Below are 18102 nucleotides of genomic sequence, written 5' to 3' on the forward strand. Positions count from 1 at the left end.
AATTTGATTACAGGTGTTTAACAACACTGATGAAAATAAGTCAGCAAGAAAGCACTGGAAACAAAACAAAGCATCAAAAAAAATGTGTGTAAAATGCTACGGTTCGTTAATTAAGCACTGTATGGATTTTTATACAAACAGCACATATAGAAGTGAGTGACTAAACGACGACAATGCTCCCAGCGATGGATTTAATAGAAAAAAGAAGAAACATACAAATTGTTGGTAGGCACACAGTACAGAGAGCGCGAAACAAATAAACTCAAAAAAATAATAAATTTTCTATAATATTGTTCAGTCTGTGCTCTACAATTCTCGCGGTAACAACGAAAAACTTAAAAGCTCGCGCCTTATTGCAATTGGCATTAAATATTTTGTGTACTTAAATTAAATATACCATGAAAAGAATTGTAAATTAATTAAAGCATTTTTCCATCCAGCTGATCCATTCAAAACAGAAAATTATGAATATTGTGATTAGTGCTCCCTGGCTGCAGTGATTGTTTCATTTACAAAATTTTTTGTTTCATGATTGTGTGTGGCATATACATCGTATAATTATATAAGCTCAATTTTTTAGTCAATTTTGGCCCATCATAAAAGAAACACACCAAAAAATATTATTTTACACAATTCTGCGTATATACAATTTTCATTTCTGTTGGATATATTAATGAAAAAATTGCTTCATTTCTTTTCGGATCAGCACAGCAAGTGCAAGCGTTTCAAAATATTTGTTAACTATTGAAATTTTATTTACGTTAATTCGCATTCATATGAAGCTATTGAACGAAGAAAAATCTCTATTAATTAAGTGGTAAATGCTTGTGCATCAACTAATTGTTTTACTTTAGTCTATGTCTATTCTGATGCATTTATGGAAAAGAGAATGTGTGAATTAATTAAATTCAATTGATGGTATAATTAATAAAAATGTTGTAAATCTTCCCGCAGACATGAGTGAGAAAAAGTGTAACAAAAAGTGAGAATTATTAATAAAAAATAATAAAATTGCAGAAGATTCCATATACTGAACAATTCCATTCATTATGAATGCACATGAAAGTGAAATCATAAGACAGAAATAATGCAAAAATTTGTAATAAAGAAAATTACACGTTCTACAAACATTACAATAAGTGAGGAACAAAATTTACTTCAATGTCCCGATCAAGTTCAACAGCTAAAGCAAAAGCAACAGCTGCATTTGGATGATCAGAACCTTGAAAATCAAATCAGCGTGAAAATGTGTGGATATCTGAAAAAGAAGCGGAATGTAAGAAAATTTGTAATAAAAGTGGAAGTAACCAAGCAATTATGGATAATTTCTGGATCATGGACTTATCTGATTAAACAAAATTATATATTATTTCCGTTATTCAAGCCTGTACACATACTCTCCACTCAGCCACGAATTGAACAAAGTCTGTCAAGATATATTTTATGGTACCTTAGCATAAATACCCCAATGTGGTGAAATTCAAATTATTTGAACTACATTTGCCATTGTATTATATAAATTTTGCCACAAAGAGGCTTCCACATCGTACGCATGTGAGGTCAAAATGACCATTCCATTTCCATTCATTCACAATTCATGCATTGTGGTGCATGAAATTTTTTCTCTCTCATTCGGTCATAATTTCTAGCTTCATGTCTCATGTCTTTTTTGAATAATGAGATTCTTTTACTTTTGCTGATGTAATTTGTGAATATGAAAATTAATATCTCGTCGCACAAGTGTATCATAAATTCAATAAACCATGGACATATGTTGTTTCCATGATGATCATGACAATCGCTTCCTAGAAAATGTATGCTTCATTCATAGAAAAATGTCATATGTACTATGATTTAGAATGAAGAATATTTCAAAATTTTAGGAAATACAACAGTTAAACTATGTTCTATCAGGCAAATTTAACACTATTAGGTATCTGTACCATGAGTGAATGTTCTTTAACTGTTAAGAGGGAAATGATATATGACAATATGAAGCTGAAGGATTCTTTACCCAAAACATCTCATTAGAACACAATAAACAAGCCTATTCATAAAACCCACAATAAAACCCCAATTGTTGTGAAATAAAGCATATTCAAAAGATAAAGGCTTCCTAAAAACCATGAAGAATTATTTGTTTGAGAAATGTGTAGACTCACGGTAGTAAAACATCCCATTCTTATTAAAAAAATCAATTAAAGATCGACATTCAATTAATAAATAAAAGATTTAAAAGCATGTAGTCATGAGTCCAAATTTGATCCATTAAATTATAATTGAAGATTTACGTAAAATACCAGAGATCATCGCCAAATTCTTAATGATTTAAGAAATTTGAGTGTTTCATGTCGAGCCTAATTGATTTGGATTATTTACACACCTTTTGTGCGTCTTAGCAAATATTGGCGATGATTAAATAAAATTAATCTGGTTATTTGAACGAAATTTTCCCCATAAATCGATTATCATTGCTTATAAGACACACACACAGCAGGGCATTAAAAAATGTGTATCTAAATACTTCCAGTTTGGTGGATGGACAAAATTGTTCTTCGTTCTTCAGAATAGTCTGCTGATGTCATACAGTTCTAAAGAAGAATATGAGGAAAAATTGAAATCGTTCAAGGATGTGATATGCCTTATACCTGGAAATACAGTATTGTTGCCATCACTTGAGCCACGTTTTACAATAGCTTCAAATTTAAACACATTTTATACATTTGTAAGTTCTTTATGAGATATTAACACAATTTATGATCTGTCGCTAACGATGAGTCATATTAGTATGTATATTAAATTATGGTATCATTCTCGATGTTAAATGTAGCGATGCGACGATAATAAGACTTGCTCAAAGTGGATTACTGCAATTCTTGAATGCCTATCACGGGATATTAATATGGAATTTACCGGAAAAAAGTCATCAAGTTCAGAAAAGAATTTTTATTCCCAACAATCACTTTCGAATGGAAGTGGCAGTAGTCATCGATCAAAGTACTCAAAATTTTCAAATCATAGTTGGGAAAATCTTCAAGGTCCTTCGGCCAATGGCGTCAATTCAAATTGGATTGTGAATCATAATGGAAGAATTTTATTAGAATTAAATATGCTGAATTGTAATCGTGCTAAGTTGCCAATTGCTTCACAAACAGCTAAAATACTTAAAAATTGTACCGACAATGACGTCATCCGAACAACGAAACAAATAAATTTTATTAACAATGATGAGAATCATAATTTTATTCACCATAACGGCAATCATCATCATCAACAACATGAGTAAGTAGACGGTTACTTTGATCAATTCATCTTCTTACAGATAAGGACTGTCACGAAATGAATTCTTTTTGTGACTTTTTTATGGGAATATTTGAATTAACCTAGAATGCCTTCTTAGATCTAACTTGCTTACTGTATTCCCTGGACGTACTGATATTCTGTGATTCATGGCTTATTCAGTTTACTCTTTCACTGACTGTACTTTGTCAAACTCCTTCTCCCCACATAAACGAACTAAATTAGTGGTGGACAACCTGTGTACCGCGGTACACTAGTGTGACAACAAACATTTTTGGAAATGCCATGAATCGTATGCTGTATACGGTTTTGATTACCACCAAAATATGCCGCGAAAAGTAAAAGGTTGTCCAACACTGGACCTGAATTGAAAACCCTAAAGAGTTTTCAGAATTGATGTACCTTAACAAAATGTTTCCATCAAATAACACAGCTATCACATTACTCGGAAGAACTGCTCTTAAAAAATTAAATTAAACAAAACAAAAAAGTACATGATACAGTTTAAAAATAGAACAAGAAGAAGAGAAAGGAAAAAGAAAAGACACGACATATAAAATGTCTTTTGGAAACACGCACATAAGAAATTTTCCAACATCCATATGTGTCGAATATCTGTTAAAAAAATTGTTTTTAAGTTCTATTTTTAAATCAATTTTCCTTTATGATTGCATGTAGAATGAAACTGGCACATGACACGCATCATCTTTCTGAAAAACCAGATCAATTTCGATTACACAACGATAGAATTCAGTCGAGAGAGGTGAATCGCATCAGTAAGATGTTTCCATCAACAACAACAACAAAGTTTTCATCGGAAAGTGAAAGTCAACGCCCGGAAAATTTGACGCAATCTAACGGAACTGTCAATGAAATTGGGTAAGTCGGTCTCTATTGTCATTTTAATTGCTCTTTTATTTATACATTTTGCTGCTTTTTATTTATGCTGCAGAGAACTTTTGTTCTTCTCACTAATGCATCCCATTACTTCCATCACGATGAAAATAATGCGATAAAATGAGAGACTTTACATTTTGTATGCTAATTAATTAACAATTGTGTTCCACATTTCCCAACTTTGTTTTTTCAGAACTGAAGAGCAAGAACAGACAATATCGCTGGGTGAAGAATACTCAATGTTTACGACAGGAGATTATGCGAGCGTTGACTCGACACGTTTTAACAATAAATTGAATATTGAAGACACGTATAGTGAGATAGACTCAAGTAATCAAGACGGACATCATTATGTGATTAATGATAGTGTTTATGCCATACCTGTAAAAAGTAGTAAATGGATAAAATCACATGAAAATGGTGATCTTCCTGAATATTCAGTTGTTAATCTTCATAAGAAGTATGAAGAAAGACTAAAGAAAGGACGAACGAGGGAACCAATTCGTGATGAATTGAAAGTAAATGACTTACTTAAGAATTTAAATATTTATGAGGACATTGAGATTTCCAGGAATAAGAATCATAATCATAGTAGTAAGAATAAAATCAGTGATGAGACAAACATTTATGAATTGGTAAGGGCTCCATAAAAGTATTATTTTGTGTGTTACTAACATCTTTGGAAGTACTTTGTTGAATTTTTGAGGTCACGGCACTTCTCAAAGAAATTTTTGTGTAGTTAGGCTAATTAATTTTGTGATATTTTTTGATTCCATACTAAAAAAAGCTGTAAAGAAATTATTGACGATAATAAAAATCTCTTCCTACCCAAATTATACTCACCTCTTATTGTTCCTTACTTCCTTCATTTTTTTGCTGTGTTGTTTTATGTGCACAATTAGTTTGAAAAAGATTTACGCAGTTGCAATTAGGAAGTTTTATGTTAATTTGCAGCCATACATTTTAAGCCTCACATTGTGTGTGTTTCTGTTGTGCCTAACAGTGTTTTTTTATTGCAGAATATGTTCATGTGCTCACTTTTGATGATTAGTTAGCTGTTTGCTGATTTTGATATATTTCTTAGATAAGTTTTAACCATATTTAGCCTAGATTGAAGATGATTCACAGCATTCAAATTGAAGTTCATCTACAATTATAGCTACTGCTTTAGTTTTAATGGATTGAACTGTAATATATTAAAATTTAAGCAAATTGCTGCCTAACTCATGCTAATTTGTGTTGTCTAGTCACTTCTAATCACACTGCTGATCACGTGTTGCATAACAATGTGTTACATACATTAAGCATCAATTAATTTTCTTGATTTATTGCCATAATTACTTAATAGATTGAAATACCTCCACTTAATCCATCAACGAGAAAAGCAAGAAGTCTAGTATGGAAAAATTTGTCCCGCATCAACATTTTTGAATTTGCAAAACGATTCAAAGATAATTCCTCAAATGATTCATCATCAAAGGCATCGACACATGTTGATACTGAAACAATTAAGAAAAGACAAAAGCATTCATTAACATTTAATGATTTTAGTAAGCATTTTAATTACCGTTCAATGAGAAATAAGGCAAGAAAAATTTATAGAAAAAGTAATTCAACCTCAGTTGTTCCTGAGATTGTTTCGGCATCTTCATCAGCTGATGATACAGTGAACTCTTCTTCTAGCTCTGTAAGCTCCCAAAGAAATTAAATGAATAAAACCAAAATTATTAAAATTTTAATTGCATTTGTTGTTTTAATTATATGACTAGCTAATAACTTCCATACAGACATATTAAGATTTCCGGTAGTGTCAAGAACTATTCGTTCATAACTGATTTCAACTAGTTGCACTTTCAAGGATATCTCTTTACTATATGCAATTGTTGAATTAATCTCCAAAATCTGATTAAAATCACTCGTGGGAACCAAATTTTTTATATAAAATCTAATGTGTTGAAGATTTTGGAATTTATTTTAGTTACAAACTTGTTAGTGAATTATTCAGTATGAAATTGTTGCTTATTTCGTTAGTTTTAATTATTTTCACGTGCCACGTGAGTGCTCAAAACGAAAATGCAGAGGAAACAACTGGTGAACCACAGCCATACCATTATAAATATGTAGTAAAGGATGAAGAAAAAGAACTTTATATCGAGAAGGAAGAAGAACAAAATGAAAATCAAGAAATTAAAGGATTTTATACCTATTTGATGCCAACTGGTCGAATTATGAGAGTTGAATATGTTGCGGATAAAGACAATGGATTTGTGCCGAAAATTTCATTCGAGGATAGAAATCCTTTTGTGGATGCAGCAGATAATGAAGTGTAGTTACTAAGAAATATCATAAATCATTCAATTTAATTATAGAGCCATTGAATTAAGTAGCTAGTGACTTTGCAAATTTTATATTGGATATCTATTGCTTTTATTGAAGGTTAAAATAAACTAGATTCGCTTAATCCAAAAATATGCAGAATATTATAGTGATTAACAATCTATATGGTTTGCAACGTGCTTGCAGTTCTGATTAATGCTGCTGATTACTTTTTTCCAAAGTATGTGTGATTGTGTTTGTGAGGTTTTTGTAAGTGTATGCGTGTTTAAAGTATTTTTTTTTATTTTGTCGAAGAGTTTTTAATAAAATGTCTTGATATTTATTTAAAGAGTGTAGTACTATAATCGCAACCTTTAAATTCAATCCCAAATGGTCCACAGCTTCCAGAAAAAAGATGGAATAACGGTAGAAATAAATAAATTTGAAAAAATTAGTTTTCTCAATTAGCCTGAAGTTGGCTTCAATTAAAATAAATGTAAACATTGGATAAAACATTGATCAAAACATTGTCCAAAATGTTGAAAACAATTTTAAGAAATAGTTTATCATCAAATTGCCTAGTTTCAATCAAGAGATTAGCATCATCAAATCCTAAACCTGAAATATCTAATGCTTTATATTGTGCAAGTAGTGTTAAGTAAGTGAATCAAGCAATAATTTCATTGAAATTTTATGAATTAATATTTTGTTATTTTTAGAAAATTTGATTATGAAAATTTCCTCTGCACACTCCTGATTAAAGATGATATATCAAGAAGAAACGCATTTGCATTGAGAGCATTCAATGTAGAGCTAGCGAGGATACCAACAATCGTTTCAGATAACAAAATAGCATTAATGCGATTAAAATTTTGGGAAGATGCTGTAACAAAATTATTCGACAAGAAAAGTTCAACACTACCAAAACATCCAGTTGTTGAGGAATTAGGACTTGTTTTGAAGGATTCCAAAATGACCAAACGATATTTCGAGCGATTAGTTAATGCAAGAAAAATTGCAAATTTAAACTTTGTTAGCATGAAGCAAATGGAACAGTATGCTGAAGATACCGTTAGTTCAATGAATTATTTAATACTAGAAACTCTTAATTGTAAAAATGTCAATGCTGATCATGCAGCATCACATCTCGGAAAGGCTCAAGGAATATCAAATTTATTAAGGTCAGTTTATCACCAAAAAACTCATCAACATCTGCCAATTCCACAGGAGTTACTCATTAGACATGGAATTTCACAAGAACGATTTTTCAGAAGTAAAGCTAATGATAAAGCAGTTGAAGATGTTGTATTTGATATTGCTACGTTAGCAAATCAGCACCTCGAAAAATCTGTTAAATTAATACCAAAAGTTCCAAAAGAAGGTAAAATGGCATTCCTGCCTTCGATATCCACAAAACGATTCCTTGAAAAACTTCAAAGAGTTAATTTTAATCTTACTGACAAAACCTTAGCAAGAAGGGATAGTTTACTTCCACTTGTACTTTATTGGAATAAATTAAGAGGTCTGTGATCATTTTAATAAAAATTGTCATACCGTCATTAGAAATTTGGATTCGATTTATTCGACTCAAACCTTTACAATTTAGCATGAGCCTCACAAAATTCCTTTAAACGTTTGCATGATTCCTTTATCATTCCATCAGTTACAGTCAAAACAATTCGCATGAATCCTGGATAGTTAAAACAGGGATGTCCTGGAAATACCAGTACACTCTGCTCTCTGATTAGTTGTTGAGTGAATTCAAGGCACGATTGAAATTCTGGGAATTTATCCAATTCAATTTGGATCATCATGTACATTGAACCTCTTGGTTTAATAGGTTTAAGACCAGGAATTTGACTCAATAATCCGTATGCAAGATCAGCGTTGTACTGAAATGAGGATATATTTTAAGAATAAAGGATATATAAGATAATTCTAGTACTTACAGAAATCTTCATCATTTTGTTAACGAAAAATCTTTGTGGAGTGTTTTGTAAAATATCAGGAAGTGCATATTGGACAGTAGAGTTAGGTCCCAAAATACGTGCACTTACATTTCTCAATCCTTGTTTAACCTCTTCCAATGCACCATTCCTATCGTGCACTATAATCCATCCCATTCGAATTCCAGGAACTAAAAATCTTTTTGATAGTCCTGAACATGTAATAACTGGCACATTCTTTGACAGAGAACTTATTGGATGAAATTCAGTTCCAGGAAAAACGAAATGCTCATAAATCTCATCAGCAACTATTGGCAATTGATGGCGTTCTGCAAGTTCAATTAACTCGAGAATATGTTCTTTGCTGAAGCAATTTCCACATGGATTTCCTAAAATTGTTAATCTCAAAAATAGTCACAAGTCATACAAAAATTGATTCCAAATGTTACCTGGATTATTGATGATGATCGCACGAGTCTTATCATCAATCAAACTTTCCATATGAACTAAGTCAATGTCCCATTGCTTTTCAGGATCTAAATTATAAGCTTTAGTTTCAATTTTCATTCCATCGATCCATGTTTTGTAATTATAGCTTGGTCTCGGTATCAAAACATTTTCACCAGGCTGAACAAGTGTCAACACAGTCATTTCCAAAGCATGAGAACATCCACTTGACAAAATGACGTCATCAGGTGAAACATCTCCTTGATGTTTAGAATATTCGGCAACAGCCTTACGAGCTTCAAATTTACCAAAACTTATATTGTATGGAAATTTGTCATGTACGACAGCATTACTGAGAGCACTAATAAGAGCAACAGGTGGAGGGAAGTTTCCTTAAATAAAATTGGGAAGAGAGACTTTAAAATTTTATGAGATTAATCTTTGCCCTCTCTTACCGAAAATTGTTGGGTCACCTAACTGGAGTGTAATTGATCTTTTAGCTGGATTTGGCTCAATTTTCTGTTCCTGTGTAATTTTTCTGAGTGGATTAATGCTTAATCTTGCATAATCTGAAATTTTAATTTTTCCAAAATTCCGGGCCATCTTGTTCCGAGCAAACGTGTCTACACAGAATGAAATTCAGCTTGAAACTACTCATTGATAATGATAAGCCATCTCATCAAATTAAGTGCTTTAATTCTAAATATGCTCAATTGAGATAACAATATGTATGTAAATACTCCGATTGTACTCTCAAGTTTCATATTTCCTTCTATTGATGTCTTTCCATGTCAACAATTGTGTGCATCAAACTCCCTTCTACTAATTTTGGACAAAGTTCTTCCATTCGATAAGAGGTTTTATGAAACAAAAATATCAAACTATACGCATATGTTGTGCATTATTCAATGTCAAATTGCCGGTTGCCGTATGATTTCATGGTCAAACATACAATTGTAAAACCTAACAGACAATGAGGATTCTTACCGAAATGGGCGTGGTCATAATTATACTCAATTAGATATAATTGATCATGCTCCTTTTCTGTTCGGGAAGGTGAAATTTGAATGACGTGTTTGATTAATGCCTTTGTTTGGTTCAATAGACATTTACTTTGGAACTAACTATGGGGCCTCTCACGTATTAAGTAACGGGAAAAATCGACTAGTAGAACCTAGCCCCTCCCCCTCCTTTTTCCCCTACTCCATCCGTAACAAGATCTTCAACATTTTCATTGAGCGTTACCTAACAATCGAACAGCCCCCATTAACTTTCAATAATTTCTGGATTATAGAAATATTCTGATAAAAAGTCAAGGGGGTCTAAAAATAGCATGGTATGTTTTTTAAAAAAATTGAAAATATTTACAAACGCACACAAGAGAATATTTCACTTCCTCTCGCATTATTCTCTCTTTTGATCGTTGATTCATACTTTAAGAAGTGAAATTTCTTGTTTATCAGACAGTGGGAAACTTTACAAGTGAAAGTTGCTCCGTTAAGATGTTAAATTTAAGGTATCCGTTTTTTGACAAGATTTATCTTGTTTGTATCACCTTACAATTATAATAATTTGAGCCTAATGCTTATGCAGCCCATTTTATTTGAGAATAGAGAGAAGTAAGTATGTATGTACTAGTATTATTTTAGATTCAATTACGCATTTACTCACATTTGTATTTTCTTCTCAAAAAAGATTCAGTCGACTTTGAGCATTCGAAGGGAAGAGTATCGAAAAATGCAGAACTTAAAGCCAATTTTGGCTTATGTCAATCCAGTTCATTGCTATTATGTTATCATATACTATGTGAGTGTATTCTTAGCGCCAATTATAGGAGTTGAGAGTATTTGGCAACTTGTTTGGGACAAAATTCGAGGAACTCTCGGTGATGACATAGAAGTGTACACTGTTTGGTTCATGAACATTTATACGATTGTTATTTATTGGATCTTTGGACTTGCAATTATAGCAATGGAAAAATTAGAAATACCAAAAAATATTAAGAGTTACCAAATTCGAACAAAACCTAGCGAGATAGAGCAAGGCAACAATTACTATAAAGTAAGTGATTAACACTTTAAAGACTCTCTTGAAACTGTTACAATCTCCAAATTTATAGGTCATACGAGATGTTTTACGGAATCAATTACTTGCCTTTGTTGTGTCTGTTCTTCTAAGTAAATTTGACAAAAATTCTCTTGGACTGACAATTACGCCGGAGGTTCCAACTTTTTACATAACAATGCGTGATTGCATGTTATGTATACTTGTCCAAGAAATATTGTTCTATTACTTCCATCGAACACTTCATCATAAAAAATTCTATTGGCTACACAAGAAGCATCACGAGTTCACATCTCCAGCTTCCATAACTGCTGAATATTGTGGCGTTGTCGAGCATTTTGTATGCAATTTATTCCCTGTTGTTGTTGGATTGAAGATGTTGGGAAGTCATTATACTACAGCACTCTTGTTCTGGACCAGTGTAATCATTACAACCTTAATTGACCACTCCGGATACAATTTGCTTCATTTCCATAGTCCTGAAGTTCATATGCATCATCATGCCAAGTGAGTAAAGAAGAGAAATTTAAAATTTATGACGGATTAATGCATAATCATCCTTTACAGATTCAATGTCAACTTTGCCAGTAAACTTTTAAGTCAGCTGAATGGAACATACTATGAGGAAATTCCAAACAAGAAAAAAGACGATTCTTGAGATTTTATTGACCTTTTTGTCATTGACATCAGGAAATCAAATTAGCGCTTAAAATTCTTATGCATTTTTTGATTAATTGATTCCTTTTAATTAGTTGATAAGAGACTGATTTTGTTTACCTCTTAGTTCTTTTAATTAAAATTTATTGATAAATTATAAGTTATGATGTGATAATCAACGGTGTTAACAGTCAAAAGACCGAAAATTGATTCCTTTAAGCTGTCCCGACCGACACAAATTAAGAATGCCCCGCCACGACAACCTCTTTTATTAACATCAAATGGAATCCGTCAAAGTTTAGCAGCTTTAGTTACGTGTAAATTTGGCAGCCATTTTATATTTTCGCCATTCGGACGACTTCAATTTGGTGTTAATAAATGAGATTTTGCGGATTTAGAATGCTGAAACGATTCAGGTGGATGCAATAAAGATATTTGACATTTTATTAGAGATTGTAAGGTAACGTGATGAACAATTAAAATAAATAATTTTAACCTCAAAATCTAGAATCTTTTATTTTATGACTTAATCAGAATTATTTCCATTAGGGGCGTGTTCAGGAGGTTTTACGGGTCAATATTTTATGGCTTTATGTGAATATATTCGAAAAGGGGCGTATTCATGGGGATTTATGGGTCAAAATTTCAATCTTTTCAGAAAATTACTTCAATTTGGTAGGGTTTTTTGAGGATTCATACTTTGAGGATTTTTCAAACCCACAACTCCTAAAAAATGAATCTCTAATTTTGGTTCGGGCACCTTTCCTCTAGATTTCGCCGTTAAAATTTTCTGCATTTGAGAAGCTTCCCCTGATATATCATTTTTCATTTGCATCGACACCTTATTTTTGAATTCCATTAAAAACCGCAATCAGAAGTCATATCTTATCCTTCAGTTTAGAAAAAAAAATCCATCAAATACTTGTAAGCGATTCTGAACAATTTATTTTTACTTTTGCACACAAAGGCATTTAAAATGTGTGCTGTATTCTACATTTCTCTCTGATTAATTCATATCTCGTCAGTCACACACATTTAAAATCAGTTCAGTTTGAGTTCTGAAAGGATTCACATTGTCGCAAATAAAATTGAGTGAAAACCAAAAATGCAGAAGTTTGAGAGGGTTCTGTCCTATATTAACCCATTTTTCTTCTACTATTCTGTCATTTATGGAATCAGCAAGGTCTATGAATTTGCTTTCAACACTGGAAGTGTATGGCAGTTGCTGTGGGATAGAGCTAGAGAGACTTTTGGTGATGATAAAATTATTTACATCATATGGGGCTTGAATATTTACACTACGATTCTATATTGGTCATTGGGATTCATTCTAATTTATATGGAACGGACGAAAAGGCCAAAAGTTCTTGATAACTACAAAATACAAGCAAATACAAATGAAACTGAAAATAACGAGAAGTTGATTAAAGTGAGTAACTGCTAATAAAAAAATTAATACACAAAATTCACAAGCAGGTTCCTGACTCATGTTGACCGAATATATCAGTTCTCATGAATATTAATAGTTGAATTTTTCAATTACAGGTTTTTAGAGATGTTTTCCGTAATCAAGTACTTGCGCTTGTTTTGGCGGTAATTCTTTACAAAATTGACGACAACTTTTTAGGCATATCAATAGCTCCAGAGGTTCCGTCTTTCTTAGTCACAATGCGTGATCTTCTTGTCTGTTTCTTTAGTCAAGAAATATTCTTTTATTACTCACATCGGTTACTTCATCACAAAAAGTTCTATCAACTTCATAAGCAACATCATGAATTCACAGCTCCAATAGCAATAGCTGCAGAGTATTGTGGGGTTATAGAGCATATTTTTAGTAATTTAATTCCGGTAGTTATAGGCTTCAGATTTGTGGGTGCTCATACAACAACTACTTATCTATGGGTAACAATTGTCATAGTAACAACATTAAGTGACCACTCAGGATATCATCTACCTTTAATGCATAGTTCTAGATTGCATGATTATCATCATTTGAAGTAAGTATCTTAAATTGCCACGCAAAATTGATCAATTAAATGCAATGTAAAACATTGTTTCGATAATTGTATGCAAATTTATTAAAATTAAGCAACAGCTGTACTTACTTTAATAATATATGTACAGTTTTATAGCTTACACTAATTAGTTGATTTTAATATTTCCAGATTTAATGTTAATTATTCAGTATACGGATTCCTGGACAAACTACATGGAACTTACGGACACTTTGAAAAGTCAAAAAGCTTTAAAAATCACCGAACTTTGTTTTCTTTATCGCCTTTAAAAGACGATTAAGAGTTGACTGATTAAAATTATATTTATTTGGACTTTAGACATGCAGGACAGCGGTAAAATGTGCAAAATACATTTATAAATATTCAACCTGAATCAACCTTACAATAAGATTAAGAAATCAATTAAAATTTACTTTAAATTCACGCATACTTTCCAAAAAATTACTTAAAAAGTATATTAAGCAAGTCTTTGTGTACTTTTATCAACCACACATTTTAATCTTCATAATCTCTCTGAGAAATGGAATTTTTGTCTGAGTGTGGCTTGTTTTTGTTTCCGTACCTATTATTATAAACTCTTATCAATTCACATCCAAGCTTTGAACAGGCAAGATGTCAGTGAAAGAAGAAAAGAAACCAAAAAAATATTTTGAATTGGATGTGAATCCACTTGTGTATTGGATTATATTAATTTATGTCACGACCCGGTGAGAATATTGTAGCGGTGATTAGTTAATTTTGTATTATTAGAATTTATTGCACGTGCTTAAATTGTATTAGGTTAAGGCTTATAATTAAGGTAAAATGTCAACTAATAAATTGTCGTCACTTTTATAGAATAATTGAATATCTCACTGGTACGAGTAATTTTTGGTCAAATTCATGGAACTATATGATTGATGTTTTGGGTAAGTACTTGATATTTTATTAACTTTATCAAGATGAGCAATTCACAAACAAAGAAAAAAAAACACATCTGAATAAATTAAGTCTCAATTGAGTTTCGAGCGTAAACTCATTCAAGAGCGTAAATGAGTAAATTCGAGAAATTAATATTGAGTATCGAAAATCGCTCCTATGTGAGACTGCCCTAACAATGTTTATGTTAAGCATTAACAAAGTGATCGAATCGTATGAATCTAAATGATCTTTTAAAGTTGAGAGAATATGAGCAACATTATGGTAATCATCGTTGAAACAGTTGTCTATACCACATGTTAGCAGCAAAAGAATGTCTTGATATCTTTTAATGTCATTTAAGCTTTTAAGGAATTGCTTTGTTTTTAATGATAAAGACATGACGTACTCCATAGATAAGAATTTCATGTGTGGGAATTCGGATAGATTGGAAATTTGTTGGGGGTCATTAAAACTTTATTACTGCGTTGCGATCAAAAATTGTCAATTCCAAGTCAATTAAAGAATTATTCCTTAATTTATAGGTGATGATGAGTTCAAGTTCAAGCTCTTTTACACCACTATATTTATTAACTCAGTTTATTTCGGATTTGGAACTCTTTATGTCCTAATGGACATAACAAACAAGCCAGCTTTCTTCAGAAAATTTAAGACTCAACCAGAGACACATCAGCCATTGGACATGAAAAAGTTTTGGAATGCCATGGTGCAGGTTTTCATCAATCAACTAGTAATCGGCGTCATAGCATCACTCATTGTGTATAGAATGGGAGAAACAATGATGGGTGGAACTATTCGTACAACACCTAGCTTCTTCCGCTTACTTTTTGACGTTGTTAGCTTCGGCTTCATTTATGAGGTTGCATTTTACTATACGCATCGCTTACTTCACCACAAGAATTTGTATAAATATATTCATAAGATGCATCACGAATGGACTGGTGAGTCATGAGCGTCTATTGCCTAAAACAATCCTGGTGTAACTAACTACTTTGTTACAGCTCCTGTTGCATTGATGGCTGGTTATTGTCATCCGATTGAGCATATTTTTGGTAATCTAATTCCGATTATGCTTGGCAATTATCTCTTCAGATATACATTGGCGTCAACATGGATGGTTTATGGTGTAGCAATCATAACAACTCTTGGAGATCACTCAGGTTTATTGAGTCATATTTACTTCAAGGATTATAACTGAATTTTAAATGTATTTCCCAGGATATCACTTACCATTTCTCCATAGTCCTCAATTCCATGATTATCATCATTTAAAGTTTGTTGAAAACTTTGGAGCATCAGGATTTCTTGACAAATTTCACGGAACATGCACTAAATTTGAAGAGTCAATTCAGAAGGCACGACACAGAACACTTCTAACATTCAAATCAGCAAATGAATTATATCCTGATAATTTAATCAACAAAAAGAATAAATAAAGTTTTAAACTTAATCTCTTATTTAGCAACCATTGACACTCTTTATGGGAAGGTTGAAAATTCGCAAAATCTCTCTCGCATTAATTTAAATGAGACTTTTTCTCTAAAAGCTCAACAATTCAGTTTTGGAGATTTATGCATCTAACAGGTTTCGAAATCAAATTCGCAAAAATTGTCGTTCGCGTAAGGACGTCTAAAAAATGTTAGTTTTATTTCAACTCTTAAAGAAATCGGAACAAACACCTCAAATTTAATATAGTGTTTTACAAAAATGCATAAGCTTGACAAGCTTCTTTCCTATATTAATCCATTAATTTTATACATCCCGATAGTGTATGGAGGGTTTAAATATTTACAAGAGTTGTTCCAAATTGACAGTATCTGTCAATTAGTTTATGGTACCATAAGAGACCATTTTGGAGCAGACCCGTCATTTTATATAATATGGTTCGCAAATACGTTCACTTTTGTGTTATATTGGTCCTTAGGACTTTTATTGTTTGCAATGGAAAAGTTTAAAGCACCAAAAACATTGGAAAATTACAAGATCCAGTCGAGACAAAGTGAAGTTGGACAGAAAGAAAATTTTTATAAAGTCCGTAAATATAATTGTTAGTTCCGGAAGACATATAAAATATTTATCCTGTTTTCAGGTAGTAAGAGTTGTGTTACGGAATCAAGTATGCATGTATATACTGTTCTATGCTCTAGAAAGTTATGATAAAAACTTCTTTCGACTCTCATTTGATGAAGAAATGCCAAGTGTCCTTATTGTCATGAGAGATGTCCTTATATTCAGCTACTGTCAGGAAATATTCTTCTATTATAGTCATCGATTACTCCATCACAGATGGTTTTATCATTTGCATAAACAGCATCATGAGTTCATCACACCAATTGCTATAGCAGGACAATATTGTGGAGTTATTGAGCATTTGTTCAGCAATATATTACCTGTAGTCATTGGATTTAGATTCATGAAGCCACACGTAGCTACAAGCTTGTTATGGAGTGCAATGGTAATTGTCACAACTTTGAATGATCACAGTGGCTTTCATCTACCTCTTATGCATAGTTCCGAGATTCATGATTATCATCATCTAAAGTGAGTATCCCTGAGAGAAGTGCTGGTTTTGTTAAAAGTGATCAAACGTGACAAGTTCCGTTTTTTATTACAGATATAATGTCAACTTTTCCGTCTATGGAATTCTAGACCAAATACATGGAACTTATGGCCATTTTGTTAAATCCAAAAGATATGAATACAACAGAACAGTGTTTTCATTAGTTCCAGTAGCTTATATTGAATCATCATCTAAAAGTTAGTCTTCGAGAAAATCTTCTAGAAAATTGTTCATTTTATCGAGTTAAGAAAAATAAAAACAGGAAACCAAATACTTAAACGTGTTTGATCAGTTTTGAAATTCGCAAACATCTCCTTCAGCGTAATTTGTGATTATTTACAAAAAAGCAGTTTGTCCGTCGTCTTATGATATTTTTAATATTTTACATGCAAAACTTAACTGAACTTAACTAGAACCACCCCCAAACATTTTCGACAATAATTGTGACAACGCAGTAATTGATAGCTTCTGATGAGGTTTCTTACTTATAACTTAATTTGAATATTTTTAGCAGTAATAAAACGTGGCTGATATATTTTTATGATGTTTTGAGAACGAAAATTCGCAAACATTTTCAGCAAAAAACAGGTTCTTGATATGAAACGCAAATTAGCAGTCAGAAAGTCGTTTGACCAATAAAACAAAGAATCACAAAGAAAGTTCGAGACCAATGCTGAAGTTTGTAATTTCCTTTCTTGTAAGCTAAAAATCCAGTTAATAGCACATTCAACCATCATGCATGAATCATTTGTTGCAGTGATATTCTTTATTATACTCTAATCCAGTGGTGGACATCTTTTGATTTTTGCGGCACACCATGATGATAAGCTTTGGACAAAACCGCACACGACATTCGGGTCATGTTATTACAAATTTTGACGGACTGCTCTAAACTTGTTAATTTGTGATAGCAAATGCTGCTGGAATTACACAATCAAAGCAGTTTTTCAGAAGGTATGCAAATGTTTTCAAGTTCATTGAT

At 32.1% G+C, this 18102-nt stretch overlaps 5 protein-coding genes and 1 long non-coding RNA gene across 13 annotated transcripts; 5 read left to right on the forward strand and 1 right to left on the reverse strand.

Annotated features, from left to right (window-relative positions):
• Positions 1-306: 306 nt before the first annotated feature.
• LOC139087835 (uncharacterized) lies at positions 307-5936 on the forward strand. 8 transcript variants are annotated; one of them, XM_070636760.1, is made up of 7 exons: positions 307-410; positions 955-1276; positions 2531-2725; positions 2831-3282; positions 3979-4179; positions 4391-4832; positions 5546-5936. In XM_070636760.1, the coding sequence occupies exons 2-7, from the start codon at positions 1088-1090 to the stop codon at positions 5903-5905; spliced, it is 1839 nt and encodes a 612-aa protein (XP_070492861.1). In that variant the 5' UTR covers positions 307-410; positions 955-1087; the 3' UTR covers positions 5906-5936. The 8 variants fall into 8 exon arrangements, with proteins under 8 accessions (XP_070492861.1, XP_070492860.1, XP_070492856.1 ...); XM_070636759.1 differs by having other exon boundaries at positions 310-378; XM_070636755.1 differs by having other exon boundaries at positions 313-960; positions 1018-1276.
• Positions 5937-7040: 1104 nt separating this feature from the next.
• Positions 7041-8070, forward strand: sicily (NADH dehydrogenase (ubiquinone) complex I, assembly factor 6 homolog sicily). The gene is made up of 2 exons (XM_070636649.1): positions 7041-7171; positions 7233-8070. Exons 1-2 carry the CDS (start codon positions 7050-7052, stop codon positions 8041-8043), a joined length of 933 nt encoding a protein of 310 aa, XP_070492750.1. The 5' UTR covers positions 7041-7049; the 3' UTR covers positions 8044-8070.
• On the reverse strand, positions 7995-9566 carry LOC139087747 (tyrosine aminotransferase-like). Its single transcript, XM_070636648.1, has 4 exons — positions 9362-9566; positions 8909-9298; positions 8463-8848; positions 7995-8405 (listed from the first exon to the last, which is right to left on the reverse strand). The coding sequence occupies exons 1-4, from the start codon at positions 9507-9509 to the stop codon at positions 8109-8111; spliced, it is 1221 nt and encodes a 406-aa protein (XP_070492749.1). The 5' UTR covers positions 9510-9566; the 3' UTR covers positions 7995-8108.
• Positions 9567-10601: 1035 nt separating this feature from the next.
• LOC139087778 (fatty acid hydroxylase domain-containing protein 2-like) lies at positions 10602-12130 on the forward strand. The gene is made up of 3 exons (XM_070636683.1): positions 10602-10967; positions 11026-11477; positions 11538-12130. Exons 1-3 carry the CDS (start codon positions 10644-10646, stop codon positions 11626-11628), a joined length of 867 nt encoding a protein of 288 aa, XP_070492784.1. The 5' UTR covers positions 10602-10643; the 3' UTR covers positions 11629-12130.
• Positions 12131-12685: 555 nt separating this feature from the next.
• Positions 12686-16025, forward strand: LOC139087870 (fatty acid hydroxylase domain-containing protein 2-like). The gene is made up of 7 exons (XM_070636822.1): positions 12686-13056; positions 13173-13624; positions 13793-14349; positions 14480-14550; positions 15085-15501; positions 15562-15720; positions 15779-16025. Exons 3-7 carry the CDS (start codon positions 14255-14257, stop codon positions 15994-15996), a joined length of 960 nt encoding a protein of 319 aa, XP_070492923.1. The 5' UTR covers positions 12686-13056; positions 13173-13624; positions 13793-14254; the 3' UTR covers positions 15997-16025.
• Positions 16026-16199: 174 nt separating this feature from the next.
• On the forward strand, positions 16200-17393 carry LOC139087845 (uncharacterized). The gene is made up of 3 exons (XR_011544172.1): positions 16200-16591; positions 16650-17101; positions 17175-17393. It is a non-coding gene; the product is annotated as an uncharacterized lncRNA (long non-coding RNA).
• The last annotated feature ends 709 nt before the right edge of the window (positions 17394-18102 follow it).

Source organism: Chironomus tepperi, unplaced genomic scaffold, assembly GCF_022539635.2.
Source record: "Chironomus tepperi strain 1889 unplaced genomic scaffold, CSIRO-AGI_Ctep_v1 contig_137, whole genome shotgun sequence".
Taxonomy (NCBI): Eukaryota; Metazoa; Arthropoda; class Insecta; order Diptera; family Chironomidae; genus Chironomus; species Chironomus tepperi.

What these genes read in the sequence shown, in the direction of transcription:
- sicily (XM_070636649.1), top strand. Translation starts at nt 7,050, where the DNA reads ATGTTGAAAACAATTTTAAGAAATAGTTTATCATCAAATTGCCTAGTT. An exon ending in TATTGTGCAAGTAGTGTTAA is followed by an intron (nt 7,172 to 7,232) that starts GTAAGTGAATCA and finishes TGTTATTTTTAG; the next exon opens with AAAATTTGATTATGAAAATT.
- LOC139087835 (XM_070636760.1), top strand. Translation starts at nt 1,088, where the DNA reads ATGCAAAAATTTGTAATAAAGAAAATTACACGTTCTACAAACATTACA. An exon ending in TAAACACATTTTATACATTT is followed by an intron (nt 2,726 to 2,830) that starts GTAAGTTCTTTA and finishes TGTTAAATGTAG; the next exon opens with CGATGCGACGATAATAAGAC. An exon ending in CATCATCATCAACAACATGA is followed by an intron (nt 3,283 to 3,978) that starts GTAAGTAGACGG and finishes GATTGCATGTAG; the next exon opens with AATGAAACTGGCACATGACA.
- LOC139087870 (XM_070636822.1), top strand. Translation starts at nt 14,255, where the DNA reads ATGTCAGTGAAAGAAGAAAAGAAACCAAAAAAATATTTTGAATTGGAT. An exon ending in TTAATTTATGTCACGACCCG is followed by an intron (nt 14,350 to 14,479) that starts GTGAGAATATTG and finishes TCACTTTTATAG; the next exon opens with AATAATTGAATATCTCACTG. An exon ending in GATGCATCACGAATGGACTG is followed by an intron (nt 15,502 to 15,561) that starts GTGAGTCATGAG and finishes ACTTTGTTACAG; the next exon opens with CTCCTGTTGCATTGATGGCT.
- LOC139087747 (XM_070636648.1), bottom strand. Translation starts at nt 9,509, where the DNA reads ATGGCCCGGAATTTTGGAAAAATTAAAATTTCAGATTATGCAAGATTA. An exon ending in GATCATCATCAATAATCCAG is followed by an intron (nt 8,849 to 8,908) that starts GTAACATTTGGA and finishes TAACAATTTTAG; the next exon opens with GAAATCCATGTGGAAATTGC. An exon ending in ACAAAATGATGAAGATTTCT is followed by an intron (nt 8,406 to 8,462) that starts GTAAGTACTAGA and finishes TCCTCATTTCAG; the next exon opens with TACAACGCTGATCTTGCATA.
- LOC139087778 (XM_070636683.1), top strand. Translation starts at nt 10,644, where the DNA reads ATGCAGAACTTAAAGCCAATTTTGGCTTATGTCAATCCAGTTCATTGC. An exon ending in AAGGCAACAATTACTATAAA is followed by an intron (nt 10,968 to 11,025) that starts GTAAGTGATTAA and finishes CCAAATTTATAG; the next exon opens with GTCATACGAGATGTTTTACG. An exon ending in CATATGCATCATCATGCCAA is followed by an intron (nt 11,478 to 11,537) that starts GTGAGTAAAGAA and finishes CATCCTTTACAG; the next exon opens with ATTCAATGTCAACTTTGCCA.